Genomic DNA, 19,047 nt, shown 5'->3' with positions numbered 1-19,047 from the left:
AAGTTTAAGTTATTCTTCATATGGGAGACCAGAGTCGCGGCCGGAGTGCCGCTGCAACTGCCACAGGATAGACGAAGGAGGAGAAAGAAAAAAGACCAACTCGAAGGGAGGAGAAAAAGAAACTCGAAGGCAGAAGGCATCCTCGAGTTCCTCGCAGAGTTAGTGGAGAGCAGAGACGAGACGGACGACTTGACGAGCCAAGGAAACGCCTAAAAGCGAAGGGGGACGGTGTTTTTGCAAGAAAAAGCGAGCACGTTCTTGCTCGCTTCGAATGGGAGCAAAAAACATCATCAGAGAGAGTACTGGAGTTGCTGCAGATCTCGTGACAAAACGTTGAAGCAGACTTTGATCCTGCCTGCATTCTCCGTGCGAACAACTGAGAGAAAGAGGGAGAAAAACAACAGAAAAAAAACAGTCACGCCGCACCGCTGCCAGGCGAGACGCACGAGACCAGAGCTGTGGCGCAGCCCCGGCAAGATTGAGCGCAACAGTGGGGACTCGCACAGACACACACGCAAGACGCACCACAACAGCCACAAATAAGTACAAATATATAAACGTACATATATATAAGTGAATACGTAGATGCAGTTCGACTAGATAAGACGGAGACGCGCAGGGGGACGCACTCTCGGGCACTGGCTACGTTGTTTACGGAAACACAGTCCTCTCGTATATATACGCTAGTTATGGAATGGAAACTAGGCATACCTGCCCGATACATACCTAATATATATATATATATATATATTTATATATATATATATATATATATGCATGTATGTATGTCTGTGAATTGCCGGCAGATCGCTGGCGCGACTGGCGTCAGCGCTCGAGCTGTAGAGGCCGGTCATTTTATTTTCAGCAGAATGCATGCAAGACTAGAAATTTACCTTCCCTGCCTTCACTGCGCGCGGCGGTCTGCGGATCCACGAACTCAGGTCGACACCCAGTCATCCAAGCCACGAACCTTCGCATCCAAGAAGACGACGTGATGGAGTAGAGATTCAGCGTCCGCACGTGGCTGAAAGACCCAAAGGACGAAAGAAAAACAAAGAAGCAGCGACTCGCGACTCCCTCGAAAAGTCAATCGACTCACTAGCCTGGTGTGTTGAGCGCGCTGACCGCCTTCCGCGCATTTTCCATATCTGCCCTGCTCATACACCCCCCTCCCACTGATCTAGGCCTGCATCTCACGTCTCTCTTTGTCTGTAGAACGCCACAACCATGTAGTTGCATATCCGTAGTCACATCTGTATAAATGTATATAAATATATGGAGGGAAATGCAGGCACACGCGCTGCCCGCCAGTTCGTCGTCGCTGCGCAGTTGCGAGTTTCGAGAGAAAGGCGCGGCGGCCGGTCTCACCGTCCAGGCTGTGTGGGGACGTGGGCGGAGGTATATCCGAGGATAACTCTTCTGTTGAGCCTGAGCCGCGGCACACAAGGCACAGAAGCAACAGAAGGCGACGGCGAATGCAGAAAAGATAGGCATGGCGCGGATGGCGTCGAGCGCCGCACCACGTGGAACGCGTCTTCGCGGCGACACGCCTCAGACGCGAGACGCCGACGCGAACGGACGGAGACTGTGACAGAAGCAGGACTTGCGCGAGCTGCGAGACGAAGATTTCCTTTCAGCCTGCGCCCGCCGAGACGCCGGATCAGGCTGCGGCTCGAAAGAGAGAAGCAGACGAAGACGCATGCAGCGCTCGCTCACCAGTCTGTCCCGTAGACGCAGAGAACGAGTCGAGGCCACCCGTAGGGGTTCGTGGACTGCGGAAACAGAAATACCATCCAGTCAACGTGAATCAAATTGCAAATTCACTGCGACAGACACACAGGGGCACTAGCCAACACATACACATCTATGCCAGTATCTCTCTGTCGATGAATATACATATATATATGTAAGCGTAAATATATCTCCATATATATGTGCATAGAAATGTATGTATGCAGTTGTGTCTCTATCGGAGTATCTGTCCACGCGTGCCTGCAGAGAGGCACTGGATACATAGCCCGGTCGGTTTTCGGTTTCTCCTCTCTTGCGCTCGGGCAGTTACGCTCTCCAGTTTTCTGCGCGACAGCGAAACGCTGCGGAGTGAAAAGCCTCAAGTTTTCTTCCCTCGCTAAAAAGCGCCAGACGCGAGACCCTACTTTAAAAATGAGGCTGAAGGGAAGATTCCAGACGACCTGCTCTCCGCCCGCATGCAGAGGGTAGGAAAAAAACGAGAGGGCGCGGCTGGAGCCTCGAGCGGCGTAGGCACTCTGAGAAATGGCTTGGTCTTCGCCCTGGAAACGCGCAAAAAAGGGCGAAAAATCCGGAGAAAACCACAGCATCTGGTAAAAGAGAGAACGCAAACGCCTCTGGGTGATACATATATCTATCTATCCATATATATGTATATATATATATATATATATGCATGTACGTATGGATCTAAGTGATGATGCCAAGGTACGCAGGTCGTTCCCTCTGCAAGGCGAGGCGACACACAGACACAAGTACAGGCCGAACGACTATTTGGAATTGCGTAAGCACGCGCTTCGACTGCGCTAATGCCTCCACATAAGCACATGTACATATATACATACCTGTACATATAATACATATAATCTACCTATATATATGTGTAACTACCCCTTTGAACCAGATACGCGCGCGGCTTTAGCTGAGCCCCGCTTCTGCAGGGCGCTGACTCGACTAGGAGTCGCGGACCGCCACTCTCTCTTCACATTCTGGAAGTCGCGGAGAGAACTCGCGAACCTACCGAAATGATGCTCCAGTCGGGGCCGTAGACGAACAAGTAGCGACACAAGAGAGCACCAGAGGCCAGGCCGCTCTCGATGGACGCGGAGATGACTTCCCCAGAGAGCACGAGCTGAAACGTCCGAGTAAAAGGCTGATTAGCTGCGACACACCGCGGAGGAGACACTTGAAGAAGAATACACTTTTGTGTTCATGCACGCTGCTGGGCATGGTAACGGAGCGAATTCATGCTTCACAGCATTCCTACACTGAATGCGTACACTTTTCTCGCTCTTCTTGAAGGGACGGCGAAGAGATTCGGTGGAGGACCTACTCTCGCTGAGCGTCGTCGAGGAAGGATTAGCCAGGCTTCCTGCGGCAAGCAGAAGACACTCGGTTTGAAGTCAGGCGTGAAGAGGGGCCTTCTCTACGGTTTTTCAGAGAGCTTCAAAAGATGCACCGTCTGCGCGGAGAAGGAGAGGCATAGGGAAGTGCGCCTTCACGAGATGCGTGGCGCCCACGTGCGTGCGTGCATGCCTTCGCTCCTCAGGCTCATCCCCGCGATCAGCATATTGTGCGGCGGAGACCAATGTTTTGCTAAATAGTGCGGCTGTATCCTAGGACCTTGTCTGTCGGCGGGTGAGTACCAGGTGTGCACGAGAAGTCGATTTAGTCTACAGAACATGGCAGCGGGAATAGAGCGGCGTTTAATAGAACACACAGAGCCAAGGCTGGGTTGCCTAAAACCGCGCCCGCGAGAGCGAAAATGGGCTTTTTGACTCGAGTTCCTTCATCAACACAAAGACTGAGAAGAGTCGTGCTACAAGGGGGTTTCGACGGAGCCTCCAACACTGAGGGAGCTTCGCTACAGAAGTTGAGTCTTCGAGTCTTTTCTTCTTGGAGCTAGTCTCTCTGCCGCCGGCACACTGAACCAGCTAGGGGCAATCGAGAGAAAATATCACTAACGTCTTTCGCAGGTGCTCCAGCACTGAGATATACGGCAGGCCACTGCTTCGTTTCTCTATGCGAGCAACACGAAACGCATGCTTGCGGGCCGTGGTGAGCGCTTGCCCTTCTTGCGACAACTAAGAATGACCGTGACTCGGCGGAGGTGTACCGCCGCGCTTATATACTTTCGCCCTTTACAGATACAGAAGAAAGATTCGAAAGCGCGGTCACCGTGCTGTCGTTAAGAGGACGCGCACTTGGAGCGTTTTACGAGCACAGCCGCTCTACAAGCGGGCGCGTTTCATGCCTTCTGTTGAATGCCAAGCCTCCCGCCCGGTAGTTTTTTGGTTATCAGTTTTACCGGTGGCGCTCCGTGTGACAGCCGCGGAAGGAGGCCACGAAATCGACGAATCTGTCCGAGTCATTCTGTTGCCGATTCTCAGCGCACGCACTGCAAAGCGCGGCCATGGACCACAAAGAAACTCGCAGAGGGGGCGAGGTACGGATGAATGAACTTTAGGAGCCCCTCCGTTGTTGACTGGATCGCTTCTGGGAAGAGGGGGGAGGCAACCTAAGGTGTGGATTCTGTGTTTGCCTTTGAGGCGACTGACGCTTAACACGCACGAAGGCGGTCGAGACTACGTGTTTTTCGCGGGCCAGTACGTGTCAGTGATGAGCAACAAACAAGACTTCGGACCATCGACAGAGGCGTCGTGGATCCACGCGTCGAGGAATGAGCGTTTGTGTCAGAACGCGCATTTCAGACGAGACAACAGAGGCAGACTTGCGCGGTCTGGAAGACTCTCCGGAAGAAAGTTACGAAAGCTGCGCCGATCTGATATGTGCAACGTGGGGTAGAACCACCTGCGTGAGATTGCGGAAAACAGACTCTTGAATAGCTGCGTGAGCAAGCACCCCGAGTGTTTCACAATTTTCCCGTGACTTCCATTTTGCTTTGAACAGGACCGGTAAGGATGTTTGCATGCGACCACGATTTGAAAAATGGAACGCCACTGCGATTTGCTTACCGTCTTTTCGCACAAGGAACGTCGAGGACCCTGAAATTCTACGGCGGGTTGTTCTCGCGGCCACGCGATTTAAATTCGTTGTTCCTGTGACTTTAGTCAACACCAGGCGTTTTTTTCACCTGCGCCGCTAGTCCACATTCACTAAGGCTGCGAAGTGAACGCACGGTTGACTGACGCCAATCGACGACAAACGCGGGCAGAAGAGAACACTGCGTCACCGCGGCATGATCAAAACTTTGTCTGATCTGCTTTCGTGTATCACAAGGGGCTATCCATCGCGTGCGGTACCCGCGGCATTGGTCATGAGGCGTTTATCGAACCGAGACCCTCACATAGCCGAGAAATGACACAATCCAATCAATTCTTTTCCCACCGTTACAGTTGGAAAGAAAAATGCGCTGCATGATAGATGCTTGCAGTCTCTTCAGATGGCGAGGAGCGATTGCGAACTAAGACCTCATAATATAGTGCTTTCGTATCGAACGCCGTTTTTCGCGTCGACTTCGATCTAGACGGGACACATGCCGTCTGCGCCTAGATTGATCGAGAGTCTTTCTCATAAGAAACCCAACTGTGGGAATCAAAGGTGCTGTGGTAGGTAGAAGCCACTCCCGTACCCTGTCGCTGGTTTTGTGTCTGTCGCGCGTGCATCGGAAAGTCAAGGCGACAGTTAAGGCGACATGCTGCTCCTTTTGCTGGTGCAAATGCCGTCACACAAACATCTCCGAGTAACGAAAGGAAACAGGGCCAGGAAAGGGGGGAAACGACCTGTCTTTTTCGGCACAGTGGCAGTGGCCCCGCGCGAGAACTATCCATTCGAGCAGTCGCTCCCAGGTTCGTTCCGTAGTCCTGCTGTGGCAGCTGGTTTTCCTCGGAACTCGAGCACAACTCACATCAGAAAGTGGAGCTGTATATAGTCAGCTAACACTGCGTTCCTCGGTAGAACGAAGGCCTACGCTACCATCGCACGTGCCTATACATGAGCTTCAGTCAAGCACAGAAGGACTTCTCCATTCAGATGCACAAACATGCTATTCGCATATAAATATATCTTTGCATACTGGTGAAATGCCTTTAAACGGCGTCCGCGTGCATGTAAAGCTTTCATGCTTCGATATGACTCGGCCTCTCACGCTAGCGAGCTGCCACAAAGGTAGGGGTGTGTGGGTGAGCTGTAGGAGATGACTGGATTCTTAGCGACGCATTCTCTCAATGACTGCACAAGGTCTCTCCTGTAAAAAACTTAGAGCTCTGAGACTGGGCTTCTACCGTCTAGGCGAGAAGCTGCGTCTGCGGTTCGCCGGGGGGCAATCACTTCATGAATTCAACGCTACATTCCTTGTCCGTTCAAGCAAGTTGTGCCTGGCGCCACGAACAAATCTCCACACGCCCAACAACGGACATAGTCGAGATTGTGTACGCGCACCTGAATAGTTTTCGCTTGCAAATTTGTCGGTCTGAGCGCCAGCTTGATCGATTTCCATCAATTACTGGCTTTCTGAGTTCCTAGAGCTGCACCAGGAAACGACGGCTCTTCAGCGGCCCTGCGACCTCGATTTTTACACCTCGAGTGGGGCCTCGTCGTGCGGATTCTGTTTTCTTGCCAGCCGTCCTAGCACATCTCCCGACGGTGGCTTTCCCCTTGTAGCAGTTTCGGTTATTCCTCCGCTTCGCCCCCTCTCCTAGCCTCTGCCCTTGTTCTAGCACCGGCTTTTTCTCCCTTTTTCTTTCCGTTCGTGTTCGCTGACCTCCAAATCCCGGTGCCTTCACTGCCTCACTGATCGTACACTAGCAGTCAAGATCTATGCAACCCAACTGAATTTTCTGGCCTGTTAAGGAAGTCAGATCTGGTGCTCAGCGTGGCCTGCGCACACCTCCAGGTGACACATGGCTGTCGTCATCCCTGCTAGAAGAAACAAGCTGAGTTGCCATATCTAGTCAGCCTCGGCAGAACTCTGTTTGAGTGCTCATATCCAAGAGTCAGGGACTTAGCAGCTGTAAAGATTCTGCTCGCCTGCGTCCATCGTCGCCCCCGAACCGTAGCAGCATTCAGCGCCCCCAAAACACTTAGACACGTCTCTTGATACTGTAGACCAACTATGACGATTTTTCTAGTGCTACTAAAGGATCACGCACGGCGTCTTGTCGAGAGCTCGAGAACGTGACAAACTCAAATTGCGGGGTTACGATCGTGTGTAAGTTCTTGCCCATGACGTACTACTCACGAACCACGAGGGTCTGCAACTGCAATTTCAGGGGCCTACGGAGGACTAAGAAATGCAAACTGCCATAAAAGCACGTGGGCGATAAGCGAAGGCGGACGGCAGTGGCTTTCCTACAAGAATGCAACTGAAGGAGCAGCGAAAACCGCTCTGGGGTGTCCGGCGACCCGCCAACTGCAGCGCCCACCCAACGTCAAAAGAGCGAGGGAGCAAACTCCCCAAAAGTTTCGCGGAAAGGAGCGCACCCGGTTCATTCAGCGTCTCTGCCTTCTGCATAGAGAGACAGGCCCTACGGAACTTCGTGATTTCGGGAAAACAGACGCGTGCGCGCGATTCACACTTGCCGCATGCCGGCGCTGAAGTTGGAGCACACCTCGACTTCTGTTCTGTTCCTGACCCAACTGCCGGCGCTTTACCAGCTGAAAGCCGGCACCAAAGGTCCACAAGCGAGAAAGAAAGAACCCTGAAGTGCGAGACAAGCACGAGGAATGGAGTAGTTTGGAAACCCAATTCTCGGTGGTGTTCTGTCTCGATCTGTTTCTCGCGGTGCCGTGCATCGACACCGCGTTCGCGCGTGTCTCTCCGCATGCGCGATTCGTTTTCCGTGCCTGCGCGTTCCGAACCGTCCGACGGCAATCCACACTTTCTTTGCCTTTCCGCTTGGCCGCGTAGCTCATCTTTTTCCATATCTCTATCCCACTGTAAATGAAGGAGGACTCCGACGCAGGCTTGTAGAGCATCGTCTGGGAGCCAGCGTTACCGAGAGCACGTGGGCAATTTTTCTCACAGCCCATGTGGCGATTGATTCCGCGAGGAGAACCTCATGTCTTATTGACTTCAGTAAACATTGTTGGCCCTTTCTCTCATTTACGCAGCGAGAGGACTCACTTTTCGCTCCAAGTCGACAACTGCAGCGCATTCAGAGGAGGATAGAGGCGCCAGGCGGTGACCGACGGGCGTGCAGACCTGCTTTTCGTGACCCAAGCGACAAAAACTGTCCTCTGTCGCTCGCATACCGCGCAAATCCGCCTCTGCGAGCCTCACAAGGGGCTTTTTTGCCGTACAATTCTCTTGGTTTTGTGTTTTTTCTAGGCGTTCCCCAGCTGCTGCGCTCTGCCGCCGCTTTCCGCTGCACAGATGGCGGACGTAGCGGGGGCGGAGGGGCGCCTCCCTCTCTCCGCCGGGCCGTCTCCGTCCTCATCTTCGGCCTCTCCCTCAGTCTCTTCTGCCTCTCCGTCCTCCACTTCTTCTCTCTCTTCATCCTCTTCTTCCTGCTCTTTTTCGTCGTCGCGCTGTCCTTCGCATACTTCGTTGATGCCTTCCAGCCTGCAGCCGCTGCCGCCTGTCGAGGAGAGCCGCGGAGAGAGACAGAGCAGCTGCGGGACCGAGGGCGACGTCCTGCTGGTTCCTGACCGCACCTTCGTCGCTGTGGCGATCCCGGGAACGGTCCAACGCAAGTAGGGGAGAGAGAGAGCTGCGAGGGACGTTTCTCAAACGGTAGCGAGCTGTGGAAGCGTCTTCAGCTTGAACAGAGGACAGAAGCGAACAGAGAACGAAGGCGGCATCGCTGGCTCTTCGTCACTTTCTCAGCGTTATGGCTCTTTGCTTTTTTTAACCACGTCGGTAGGTGACGCGCGGCTGCGCGGGCGGATACACGCGCCTGCCTCTTGGCGGGCCTCCTGAGCGCCCCTCTCTTTGTGTGGCTCAGTCTTCGTCTCTCCAACGCCTGTCCTCGCTTTCTCGGGTTTTCGACCCTTTATTGGCGGCTGCGTTGCTTCGTCCATCCCTCGTCGCATTTGCCTCCCCTACGTTCTCTCTCCTCACACGCGACGCCTTCGTGGCGTCCTCACTCAGCGCAGAATTCCCTCTCTGACTTGCGGCTGTTGTATCACTCCTTGCTTTTTTTTTTCTGTCGCGCGTGTCCTTCAGGTCGACGGCGCTGGAGCTGCTGGGCGGCCGCGACGCCGTGGCTTCCTACCTGGCGTCGTCGGATGAGAAACTCTTTCTGCGCACATCCCTGCAGGACAAACTCTACTCGCGCTTCCTCCCCGCGACCGCCTCGCGCGCCTCCGGCCTGGCGATCCGCGTGCAGAAGCGGAGAAGCGGAAAAGTCACGATCTCTGTCCTAGGCCGCGTCACCAAAATGCACACCTTTGAAGGTCCGTTAAACGACTCAAAAGACATCCCGCCAACCGCCACGTCGTAGTTGCGCCGGGAGAGGGCGGCCGGGCCGGCGGGGGGGGGGGGGGGGGGGGGAGGCTCCGGGGGGGGGGCGGACAGGGCGCGTTCCGTAGAGGCCTCCACGCTCGCGACTTAACGTTTTTTTCAAAGGTAACTCTCTCAGCGTGTACACAGTGGTCGAGGGCGTCTCTGCAGGCGTGCGTAATAGTTTCAGCGGCTTCGCACATGAGGCAGACTCATACGCACACCTCGTGACGGAGGCGCTTTCGCCTGCGAGTCGCCATTCGCTGAAAGGGCGCGGCGGCCTGGAGGTCGCCAGGGAGCCGATCTGTCTTCGCTTGACGCCCGTGGATATTCCGCGCACACACACGCGCTCTTCATGTGTGTATTTTTCTGATAAGTGTTTGGTTTTTAGCGGTCGCGTTCGTGCTTTCAGTGTCTGTGCCCGTCTTCGCGACGAGTGGCGCTCCCACGTTTCGATCGTCTTGCAGGGGCGTCCACACTTGTAGTGTGCGTTGCAGTTGCCGCGATTTTTGCAGCTTTAGCTGATTTCTACTTCTGTCCGCCGCCGGGCGCACGCTCGCCGATCGACTTTCGCAAGCTGCTCTCCACCGACTCTTCTTCTTCCTCGTCCTCGTCGGCGTCTTCATCTCTGTTTATTCCGCCTCCACTTTTTTGCCGCTTCTCGCAGCCGGCGAACTACCGTCTCGACCAGCTGTCGGTTGCGCCCCCGAGCCCAAAGGGCGACGCCGCGACCGCGGTCGCAGACGCCCTGGGTGTCTCCGCCGCGGCTGTCCCCTGGGGTGCGAAGTCACCCCAGGGGCCTGTCCGCGTGAGAGGCGCCGCGTCGCAGGTAGCCACGCCCGCAGATCTGGCGTCTGCGGCGTTGCTTCCTTCGTCCTCCTCCTCAGCCGCTGCGAGTGCTTCCGCGACAAACGCAGACAGAGAAGAAAGGCCGCTAGATATGCAAGAAGAAGATCGTGAAGCCGTGTCGCAGGCGCGCGAAGGCGCAGAAGATGAACCTCAGCGACCGGAAGAAGATGAATTCTCGCGAGGAAGAGAGAGAGAAAGAGGGAACAGAGACGAAGAGGACGACAACGACGAAGTCGGCGCGCGCAAGAAGGCGAGACGAATCGAAGACGATTCGCAGAAGAGGATCGGAGAGGAATTCAATGCAGTCGCGCGGTTCGGCGATGCGCAGTTTCCTTCTCAGCCTCCTCCCGCTGCGATGAAGGCGACAGCAGGTGAGGAGAAAAGTCTAGATACCCTGAACCCTAAAAGCGAAAATTATCGACGCAGCCCCCCGCGCGTCGATCAGGCGGTACTGAGAACGGACATGTCATCTTCGCTTTTTTCTTTTTGAAAGACTTCCGTCTCAATTTGTGTGGGAGCGGTTTCCTCTGGTTCCTGTCGTCTTTCTCCATCGGTTCAGCGTAGGAGGGTCTGCGGCGCTTGAGTCGTCGCAGCTCCCTCTCTCGCTACAGGCAGTCCAGTCTAGGCCTGTGATCTATGTCACATTCGCGGCTCTCTTCCTCACTCCGCAGGCGAGTTCACGCAAGCTGAACTTTGCCGTGAGTGCATTTTTGTCTCTTGACTAGTCGTTCACCTCGGCGCGGGTCGTCTTCTTTTCTGACTAGCTCTTTTCCTGCGCTTCATTCGCAGACAAGCCGTTCATCGCGCGTTTCTGCGACTAAGCACGTTTAAATGTGCTCCCTCCTTCCTGCCTGTCTCGCATGCGGGCGTCTCTCTTTTTACGGTCTTTATTTTTTCAGACCAGCTGCTTCTCTTGCGGTTGCGGCGCCTGCTGGAGGAGAACCCGATTTGGCTGCGCAGCTCGCTCGACGCTCGCCTGCCCGAGGAGTTCACGGCCTGGAGAAAGAAGCCAGGATACGCGAAGACCTGTTTTCTTTTCGCGGGTTCGTCATGTCTTCGGGGGGACTTCACGCCGCCGTGCTGATTGGCAGAGAGTCTACGAGGTGCCCTGCAGGCTGGGGTTTGTAGCAAAAAGCCGCACGCAGCGCATGCGCGTCTTCTCTACACAGATTTCGAGGGCGCGATTCGAGCCGTTTGTTTTCTCCAGGTGTTGCATCGTGTGCGTTCAGGTGTGCGAAGGGTGCTTCGCGAGTCCGTTTTCTTCGTGATTTTTTTCGAGTTCTCTTTTTTTTGTTTTGCTTCAGACGGGCCGTGGAGGGGCTGTCTCTGCCGCCTGGGCTACGATCCCCGGCAGTCTCCAGAGAGCCGATTTTCACAGGTGAGAGGAGAAGCGCGATGAGGCTGCTACGAACGTGAAAGGGGACGGAAAGCCTTTCTTTAATCTTCCATGCATGGAATCGGAAGCGGCAGCCTAGGCGGAAAAGATCTAGGCCGTGAACGGTGTACTTTGTACAGGCGTCAATCGCTGGTGTCTAAGGACATACAAGGTTTTCTGAGACTCAGGCGGACGCCGGGCACTGGGAGTGAACAGTAGACTGTCTTCTGGGGGGGGACTGTCTTCTCTCGGAGACCTTCTTGAGCTTTCTCTCTTCTTTTGGTTTCGCTCTCCATCGCCCGTGTCGCGCATCTGTCACTCGGCGTTGGCGCCGAGCGTCTCTAAGACTGATTCAGTCTCTTTCTGGTTCACAAAACGTTGATTTCGCGCTCGCCGAGCGTGGCGCTTTTTCTCGCAGTTGCGTATCTCGCGGGCTTTGTCTGACCGGGACCGGCTTTTCCCCGTTTATTTTTTCAGACGATCGACTTCCGCGATCCGTTCTTCCGCAACGTGAACTGGCGGCGTCTGCGCAATCGACCTGCGCCTGCCTTGGCCGCCTCGCTTGTCGCCGCGAAGACGGAGGCGCTCTCCGCGGAGGCGGAGGCTCGCCTGGGGGATGCCGAGCGGGACGACGCGCCGTTCGAGGCAAAAAAAGTGTCCGCGCTTGAACAGCACTTCCTCATCGCGCCGACGCGGCCGTCGCTCCTCTACCAGCTGCGAGAAATCAAAGACGAAGGCGTTCAAAAACTCCTACGAGAAGCTCCCGTCCTCCCGGCACCCTGCAAGGAGACAGGTAAAGCTAGACGTCGCGCCCAGACTTTTTGCGCCTGATTGGCGCTTGAGTTCCTTGCGTGCACCGTTTCGCGCGAAGACGCGAAAATCGAGGCGCAAGGAGGTGTCTACATGCGCGGCTCGCGCGCCTCTAGACCGCGGACTTCAGCAAAAGGGGAAATATTGGAGAAAGCTGTGTCTGTGTGTGTCGCCTTCTGGTGCAGGGTGGTATACTGCCGCGACCATGAAAACGCTCAGGGAGCTGCTCGCCATGAAGAGTCAGCGCATGCGCGAGAAAGCCGGCGAGCCTCTGCCGCCGGCCTGAGGCAGTTGTCCTCTCCCCGTAATCTTCCTAACGCCGTTGAACGGGTCGCTGCTGTCGGCGTGGGCAGAGGAAGGCCTGCAGGTGCTAGGATGAAAGCCCTCGCGTCAATGCGGCGCCTGAATATACGTGTATGTATGTTTTCCCCTATATATACACATATATGTGTTCAGGGCTTAGGAGTATATACATGCTACGCGTGTTGCTGCGAACGGGCGGAGGACAGAAATACTTTTCAATGCAGATGACCGGTCCGAGATATCTGAATGCAAATGTGCTTTTACGGACAATGTTGATTGTAAGAGTTCTCAGCTCTTTCATAAAAGGAGATTTTTTCGTCCAACTGTGTCTTTTCCACTCGCTGAAGCATCAATAAACTTTGGAACTTGCTCCGAGTATTTTCCGCGACAAAGATGCCAGTCTTCGAAGCATTTCGGTTTCTCTGGCTTCGCATCTCGCCGCGGCGACGCGTATTCACGTCCCCATGGTCTCCTCCAGACAGCACGTAATCATGGAGATGTGTCCGATCCTCTACAGCGCACTCGGCGTTGTGCGTTGACGCGCGAGAAAACACAGTTCGAGCTGCGCCGAAGACCATACACATCCCTCTCTTCCATGACGATGCAAGAACCTGAAACGACAAAGAAAGCGGACAGGCGTGTGCCTCATCGAGCGGCGGTGCTGCTTCTCAGGGACGCACCCGTCGAATGCGCTTCGCTGCCCTTTGCCTCGCGTCGTCTGCATTCTTCTTTAAGGGTTTAGGGTATCTCTTTCTCATCTGCTTGGTTTTCTCCTTGTCTTTTCTGGCGCGCGCCATCCTGCGAGGGATGCGAGATTCGCGCCGGTCGCGGGCGGGTGTCGGCATATAGACGGGAAGGAGCGCCGCAGGTGCTTTTCTCACACCCGGAGAACCGGCATCTAGCGCAGCTTTTCTCCTCTCGTCTCTCTATCTCTTCACTGTCTGTCTCCTGTCTCTCTTCTGCGCAATTCCAACAGGGAGTCCTACCCATAGGTACCACTGCGCCGTGTAGATGCTTGACCTTTGTGAACGCGCGCGCGTAGAGATCTGCCTCCCTACATCGGCTAGGGAGAGAGAACGCAGGAACGCCCCGCGGAAGAAAGTGTTCCTGACTGGCTGCCTGTAGTCGCCTTCTCGCTTCAAGTGAGAGACAACACGCGAAGGAAACAGTCGCCGTCTCCTTGCGCGGCCTTGCGCTGTGTCCTGAGGTTTCTGCTTCTGAACGTATGTATGTTTTCTCTCTTCGTGGATATTCGTCTCCGCCGCCAGCCGCGATACATCAAATACATTCATTCATCCTCTTGCACGGGCGCGTTTGTCTGAGAAATGCACTAACGTAGCTCTACTTCTCTCGACAGGGGTATCGGATCGCGCACGAGGCTCTGTCTTCCTCCGCTCTCTCCCTTTTTTCCCCCTTCTCTTTCGTGCCCTTTGCGAGGTTCTCCTCCCTTCCCACTCTCCCTCTCTCTTCTGCGGTTGGAAAAGATTCATCCGACCAATATCCGCGCCCTCGAGGCTCTCGTTAGCGAGCTTGCGATCTCTCTGCCTCCTCGTTTCTTCCTCCTGGCCTCTCCAGCGCGAAGTCCCTGCGCGTTTTCGTGTCGCATGCGTTCTGCCGCGGCGTCTATCTCGTTTTCTTTCCCGTTTCTGTCTCGTTTTCCACCGCGCGCTCCTCTGGCGCTTCGCCGGCGTGAGCCACTGCTGCCGCGAGAAACTGGACCGCGTGCCCAGAGGCTACGGACGCGCGCTTCATCTCTTCCTCTCGCCTCGCGAGCGTCTCCCGCATCCAGTCATCGAAGCAAAAGACCTCCAGTGCATTCTGCACCAACCCTGAGCAGAGCAGACAGGAAAAGCTCGAAAAAATTCAGGAAAAAGGAGAAAATACAGAGGACGTGATACCTGTCCGCGGTGCCTCCGCGCGCGGCCTCACGTCGACTCCTAGTTGGATAGCAAAAGGAAGACAATCCGAGGAGAGAGAGAAGACGACAAACAGGCCAAGGCAGAGCGCGAACACACAACGTGGAGGGCGTGGACTTTGGCGCCTCTGCAGCCCAGCCACCGAAAGGAAAGCGTCGCTCTACGGCCACGAAAGCGGAGAGGCACAGAGGAGCGAAAAGAAAGAAGACAGAAAGAGAGAGCTTTTCGAGAGACGGAAACAGACTCGCCCAGAAGACTCTGTGTAAAGCCCCGCCCTTGCAAACGTTTTTGGGAACGCTAGAACAGCCTGTTCGAGGGATGTGAACTGACCGTGATGGTAGCGGCCTCGGGCCTTTTTGACATGCTCGACAGCCTTCTCGGAAGTCATCAGCGGCGGGTGAAGCTTCGTTTCTTTCTCCGCTTCTGCGTCCTTGTCGGCCTTCTTCCCCTTCGCGCCTTGCGCAGGGGCCTGCGCCTCTGGCGCCGCGTCTCCAGCGCTCTCTTCGTTTTTTTTTGCCTCGCTCGCTTCGTCCTCGAGTGGGAAGGGCGCTGCGAGGATCTGCCGCATGCAGCGGTACTTGAAGGACTCGTTCGTCGTGCTGTTGCGCCACACCGCCGTGTAGAGGTGATAAGCCGTGAAGCCGAGAAGCAAAAAGAAGAAAACAACCAGCAACACCGCCAGGAAAATCAGCGAGCCAAAGCGGCCCGCCATGTACTGCGAGGGCACAGCCGCACACGCAGAGCCACACGAAGCAAATGGAGCCGACAGGGGCGGACGGGCGAGCAGCACGCGCCGCGCAAGCCTGCAAAGGGACACAACCCGAGCGAAGACCGCGGACCGAGCCGCGGCGCCTCAGAAAGGAGCCAAACACGCGGCCAGGCGCAAAAAAGCAGCTTGAAAAAAGCCGCAGAACCCGTGAGCCAGACGCAGACACAGCCAGCAGATGCACGCACACGCACACGCCTCCATCCTCAGCACGACGTCGACACGGTCACTCTCCGCTGGCGGCAGGAGCGACTGCCTCGGTCTGCCTGAATCGTTTCTATCATTTAAGGCCGCTGAGATGAAGACCGTCGAGTTGAACCCTACCGGTTGTCTTCTGGTAAAAGCAGAGTGCTCGGCACCAAAGCCAACGAGGCTGTGCTCGCGGCACTGACACGACGCTCGCGTAGGCCTCTCTACTCTACACGTGCGCAGCTTGCTTCGCGAGTCACTCCGCAGCTGCGGCTGAAAAAAAGTTCACTTCTTTTCCATTTTTTACCTGCAGAACGACGCCCCAAGTCGCTGGCGACCGGCGGCCTGAGAGCGGATCGATGTAAACTGCAGAGGTCAGCTTCTTCGCGTCCACGATGCCGAGAAGCAGATTCAACATCGTCACGGACCCGTAGCTAGAAAACATCAGCAATCAGAAGAGACGAATCTGCGTGACAGAGTGATCAACTTACGTGGGAGACACGCGCACACGAAGAAACGCATGCGAAAAAAAGACTCGCGGTTCTCCCTCCACCTCACACAAAACGGATAGACACACATACACATAACTATATAAATATATACATATCTATACATATACGCACATATATAGACATTCATATGTGCATAGAAACATATATATACATATACATATATATGTATATGTGCGTGTATTTCTGAATCTGAGAGCGCATGCGTTGGGGATGGGGATACTGCCCACGAGCGCGTGTTTGATTTTGCGGACTTACGCACACATGAGGAAGTGCGTGAGGAGGAAGATGATGAACGCGCCGTGGTTCCGCGCGCCGACGCAGTTCCCGATCCAGACGCAGTGATGGTCAAAGCGCGCGACGCAGACGTTGCAGAGTCGACAGTGCTTGCTGCGCGCGGGCCTGGAGCGCGAGAGCGAAAGACGAAACAAAAGACAAAGACTCGAGAGGAAAAAGCCGCGGATCCAATCAACACGCGTGCGCAGCACCACAGATTCGCGCAGAGACAGGAGAGACTCCAATCGACAAAGCGACAACGCAGGAAAAGGACGAACGCAGTCGCGAGTCCGCAATCAAGCAGAGGCGCCCGCAGATTCACAAAAAACGTGGAAACGAACAAATCAACTCGCTACAACTCACTTGTTGAAGTGGCAGGTGGAACACTTTGAATTCGGGAAGTAAATGCATCGGTCGTAGGGGTACAGGCGCTCATGATCCTTCGCATTCTCGTGATCAATAACGCCTGCAGAAAACACAGGGATCAGCAAGCCGTCCTCCGCAATCCACCTTCTCCGCATCCACAAGAAGACACGTTTCACAAAACTCTCGCCTCTTCGCACGCTTCTTCTGCGTGCGCCGCTCTGCTTCGACGGACGCTGAAGCCGCAGAAACTTCGAGGGCCGCCAGCCTCCGCGCCGGGAGAGCAGAGAACCTCGAGACGGAAACGAATGCAAGGAGAAAGAGACACGCTCGCGCGACGGCAATGCATGCCAAAAAACTCGGGCGCAGTGTGGTAGAGATCGTTGAGTTGGAACTCCGCGGCTTCGAGCTCGAGCGCACTTACCGGGGTCCTTCAGTGCGCAGAAGAGGAAGGTCACGAGGCAGGAAAGGAAGACTGCAAAGCCTAAAAACCTGCGGAGACGACGCAGCCAGGTGGTAGAAAGAATATCCGAGAAAGACAACCACCCCTCAGAGAGGAGGAACCAAGACGACGAAGAAAAAACCCGCAGAGACAGAAGGTCGCGAGAGTCAGACGAGGCGGAAAAACGCCACAGAGGAAGACAGCTGGAGGAAGAGATAAGAAGCTGCAATCGCGGAATCGAAACCTAACGGCTGAGGCTGTCTCTCTCACTTGTGGATTTCGCCGACGTATGCATTGGGAATCCAGGGATACCCTGAACAAATCCGCAAAAATTCGGGAAAAAATATAGATTCCCGCACCGCTCCCCGAACCCCCCCGGGCTGAGAAGGCGAAACATTCGAGGCGCAGAGCTCGCGCAGGCGGCACAGGACGCAGGGGGAGGGAAAAAGTGTAAATCGCCTGAAGAACTTCAGAAAACACACGGACTCCGTCATACATCACGCGCGGGACCTCTCGATTCAGTTGAAGCGAAACCGCTAACGAAGAGCTGACCGCCTTCCGCCGGAAACCTGCAGGCGCCAAGCGGAAGAATGCGCGGAGAAAAAACAGCCTGGCCGCCAGGACGATGACAAGGTAACGGTCCACTGTATCTTCTCCACAGGCACCGTAACTGTAGCCATGGAGGCATCCAACATGCACGAGGGAAGGGGGAAGAAAACTGGCGCCGACTTCTCTCCAAGCCGCAGCGCGAACGGCCTCCGTACGCCGAGAAGAGACTTCTGCGAAAAGAGGAAGACGCCTGCAGCTTCCGGCTCTCGCAAGAAGGCGAAAGAGGCGTCGAACGCGAAAAAAAAGACCTACCCACGAGAACGATCTGCGTGTATCCTCCAATCATTACGGCCAGATAGACGAGCTGGACGATCGGGTTGTTTGTGTGGAAGACGTAGAAGAAGATCTGCTCGAGTTTTCTACGCGCGCCGAGGCCGCAGAGAGCCTCGACTGTATTGAGGAGCCGCGCGGGGGCGGAGACGAAGAAGAAGCGGAAGAGCCGCGCAGAGAACGAATTCCCCTCCGGCGCGCCGAAAAACCAAAGAAGCGCAAGCGCGACCACGGAGAGGAAAAAGAGGCAAACGAAAAGCAGCAGCATCTTGGAGACAGAAAAGAAAACAGCTGAAGACGAGAGAAGCGGAAAACCGCGAGGCAGAGGTCGCGGAGACGCTCCAAGACAGAGGCCGCCCGCGAGTCGGACAGGCGAGTCTTAGAAAAAAGACAGAATTAAGGCCGAACCGCGGGACGAAGGAAAGCGAGAGAGGGAAGCAAAGTTAAAAACGAAGCGGAGAAGAACGTGCAAACAACACAAAAGGAGCTCGCGACGAAGGCGATAGACAGAGGAGGCCGCAGAGAGACAGACAAGAGGGACGGAGACGAGCAGAGGACGACGGAAAGACCGAGTGGAAGCTCGAAGAACAAAACACAGGCAACGCCGAAGAGCGACTCCAAAAGACATGAAGTTGAGAGGAAAAGAAGACGCGTCCGTGCGCAAAAACGAAGCAGAGGATGAACGACCACGGAAGACGTGGGGAGCAAGAAGAGAGAGGAGAGGGAACAACGAGAAGCGGACAGCGAAGCTTTTTGGTTCTTTCTCACGCCAGCCTTCCCCAGTCCGACGGGGTTTACTCCTGACACATTTATCCTCTCGACAGTTCTCCGTCGTGCGCCATCTTCCTGGCGCCTTTGGTTTGTCTCTCGCGCTTCACTGCTTACTTAAAACTGCCACTTTCCCTCTGCGCGGCTCGTCTCAGCCTCTCTGCTCGCGCTTCCAGGCCAAAGGAGCCTTTCTGAGGATGCTGGCGCGGGCGGCGGAGGCGAACGAGCGCCGCGTCGACATGCGAACATGCGAGAAGCCGAGCCCGCGGCGAGCTGTCGCCCCCTCAGAACCCCCTGACTCTGCGTGAACGACTCCTGCAAAGAGAGTCACGCCAAGGCCGCACCCCTGCCAGGCCGAGAGAGAATCAGACGCGAGAGGCAGTCTCTCCCTCACCACGGTATGGCCGCACACGGCGTCTAGCCGCGAATTTGCGAGAAGAGAGAGAGGGGA

General features: G+C 55.4%; 3 protein-coding genes across 3 annotated transcripts; 1 reads left to right on the top strand and 2 right to left on the bottom strand.

Moving 5' to 3' along the window:
* Positions 1–290: 290 nt before the first annotated feature.
* On the bottom strand, positions 291–4,121 carry BESB_076760 (B9-C2 domain-containing protein; the record flags this gene model as incomplete). Its single annotated transcript, XM_029366037.1, has 7 exons — positions 291–376; positions 894–1,024; positions 1,369–1,428; positions 1,717–1,772; positions 2,157–2,291; positions 2,771–2,910; positions 4,058–4,121. The coding sequence occupies 7 exons, from the start codon at positions 4,119–4,121 to the stop codon at positions 291–293; spliced, it is 672 nt and encodes a 223-aa protein (XP_029217468.1).
* Positions 4,122–8,083: 3,962 nt separating this feature from the next.
* On the top strand, positions 8,084–12,471 carry BESB_076750 (uncharacterized protein; the record flags this gene model as incomplete). The annotated part of the gene is made up of 7 exons (XM_029366036.1): positions 8,084–8,403; positions 8,876–9,105; positions 9,667–10,371; positions 10,900–11,043; positions 11,305–11,378; positions 11,853–12,168; positions 12,371–12,471. The coding sequence occupies 7 exons, from the start codon at positions 8,084–8,086 to the stop codon at positions 12,469–12,471; spliced, it is 1,890 nt and encodes a 629-aa protein (XP_029217467.1).
* Positions 12,472–14,111: 1,640 nt separating this feature from the next.
* On the bottom strand, positions 14,112–18,096 carry BESB_076740 (DHHC zinc finger domain-containing protein; the record flags this gene model as incomplete). The annotated part of the gene is made up of 8 exons (XM_029366035.1): positions 14,112–14,317; positions 14,735–15,119; positions 15,667–15,793; positions 16,127–16,270; positions 16,508–16,610; positions 16,932–16,999; positions 17,220–17,262; positions 17,811–18,096. 8 exons carry the CDS (start codon positions 18,094–18,096, stop codon positions 14,112–14,114), a joined length of 1,362 nt encoding a protein of 453 aa, XP_029217466.1.
* Between the last annotated feature and the right edge of the window lie 951 nt (positions 18,097–19,047).

Source organism: Besnoitia besnoiti, chromosome VII (genome assembly GCF_002563875.1).
Source record: "Besnoitia besnoiti strain Bb-Ger1 chromosome VII, whole genome shotgun sequence".
NCBI classification, from domain to species: Eukaryota; Apicomplexa; class Conoidasida; order Eucoccidiorida; family Sarcocystidae; genus Besnoitia; species Besnoitia besnoiti.
The sequence above is the reverse complement of the archived record's forward strand: the minus strand, read 5'-3'. Positions and strand labels throughout refer to the sequence as shown.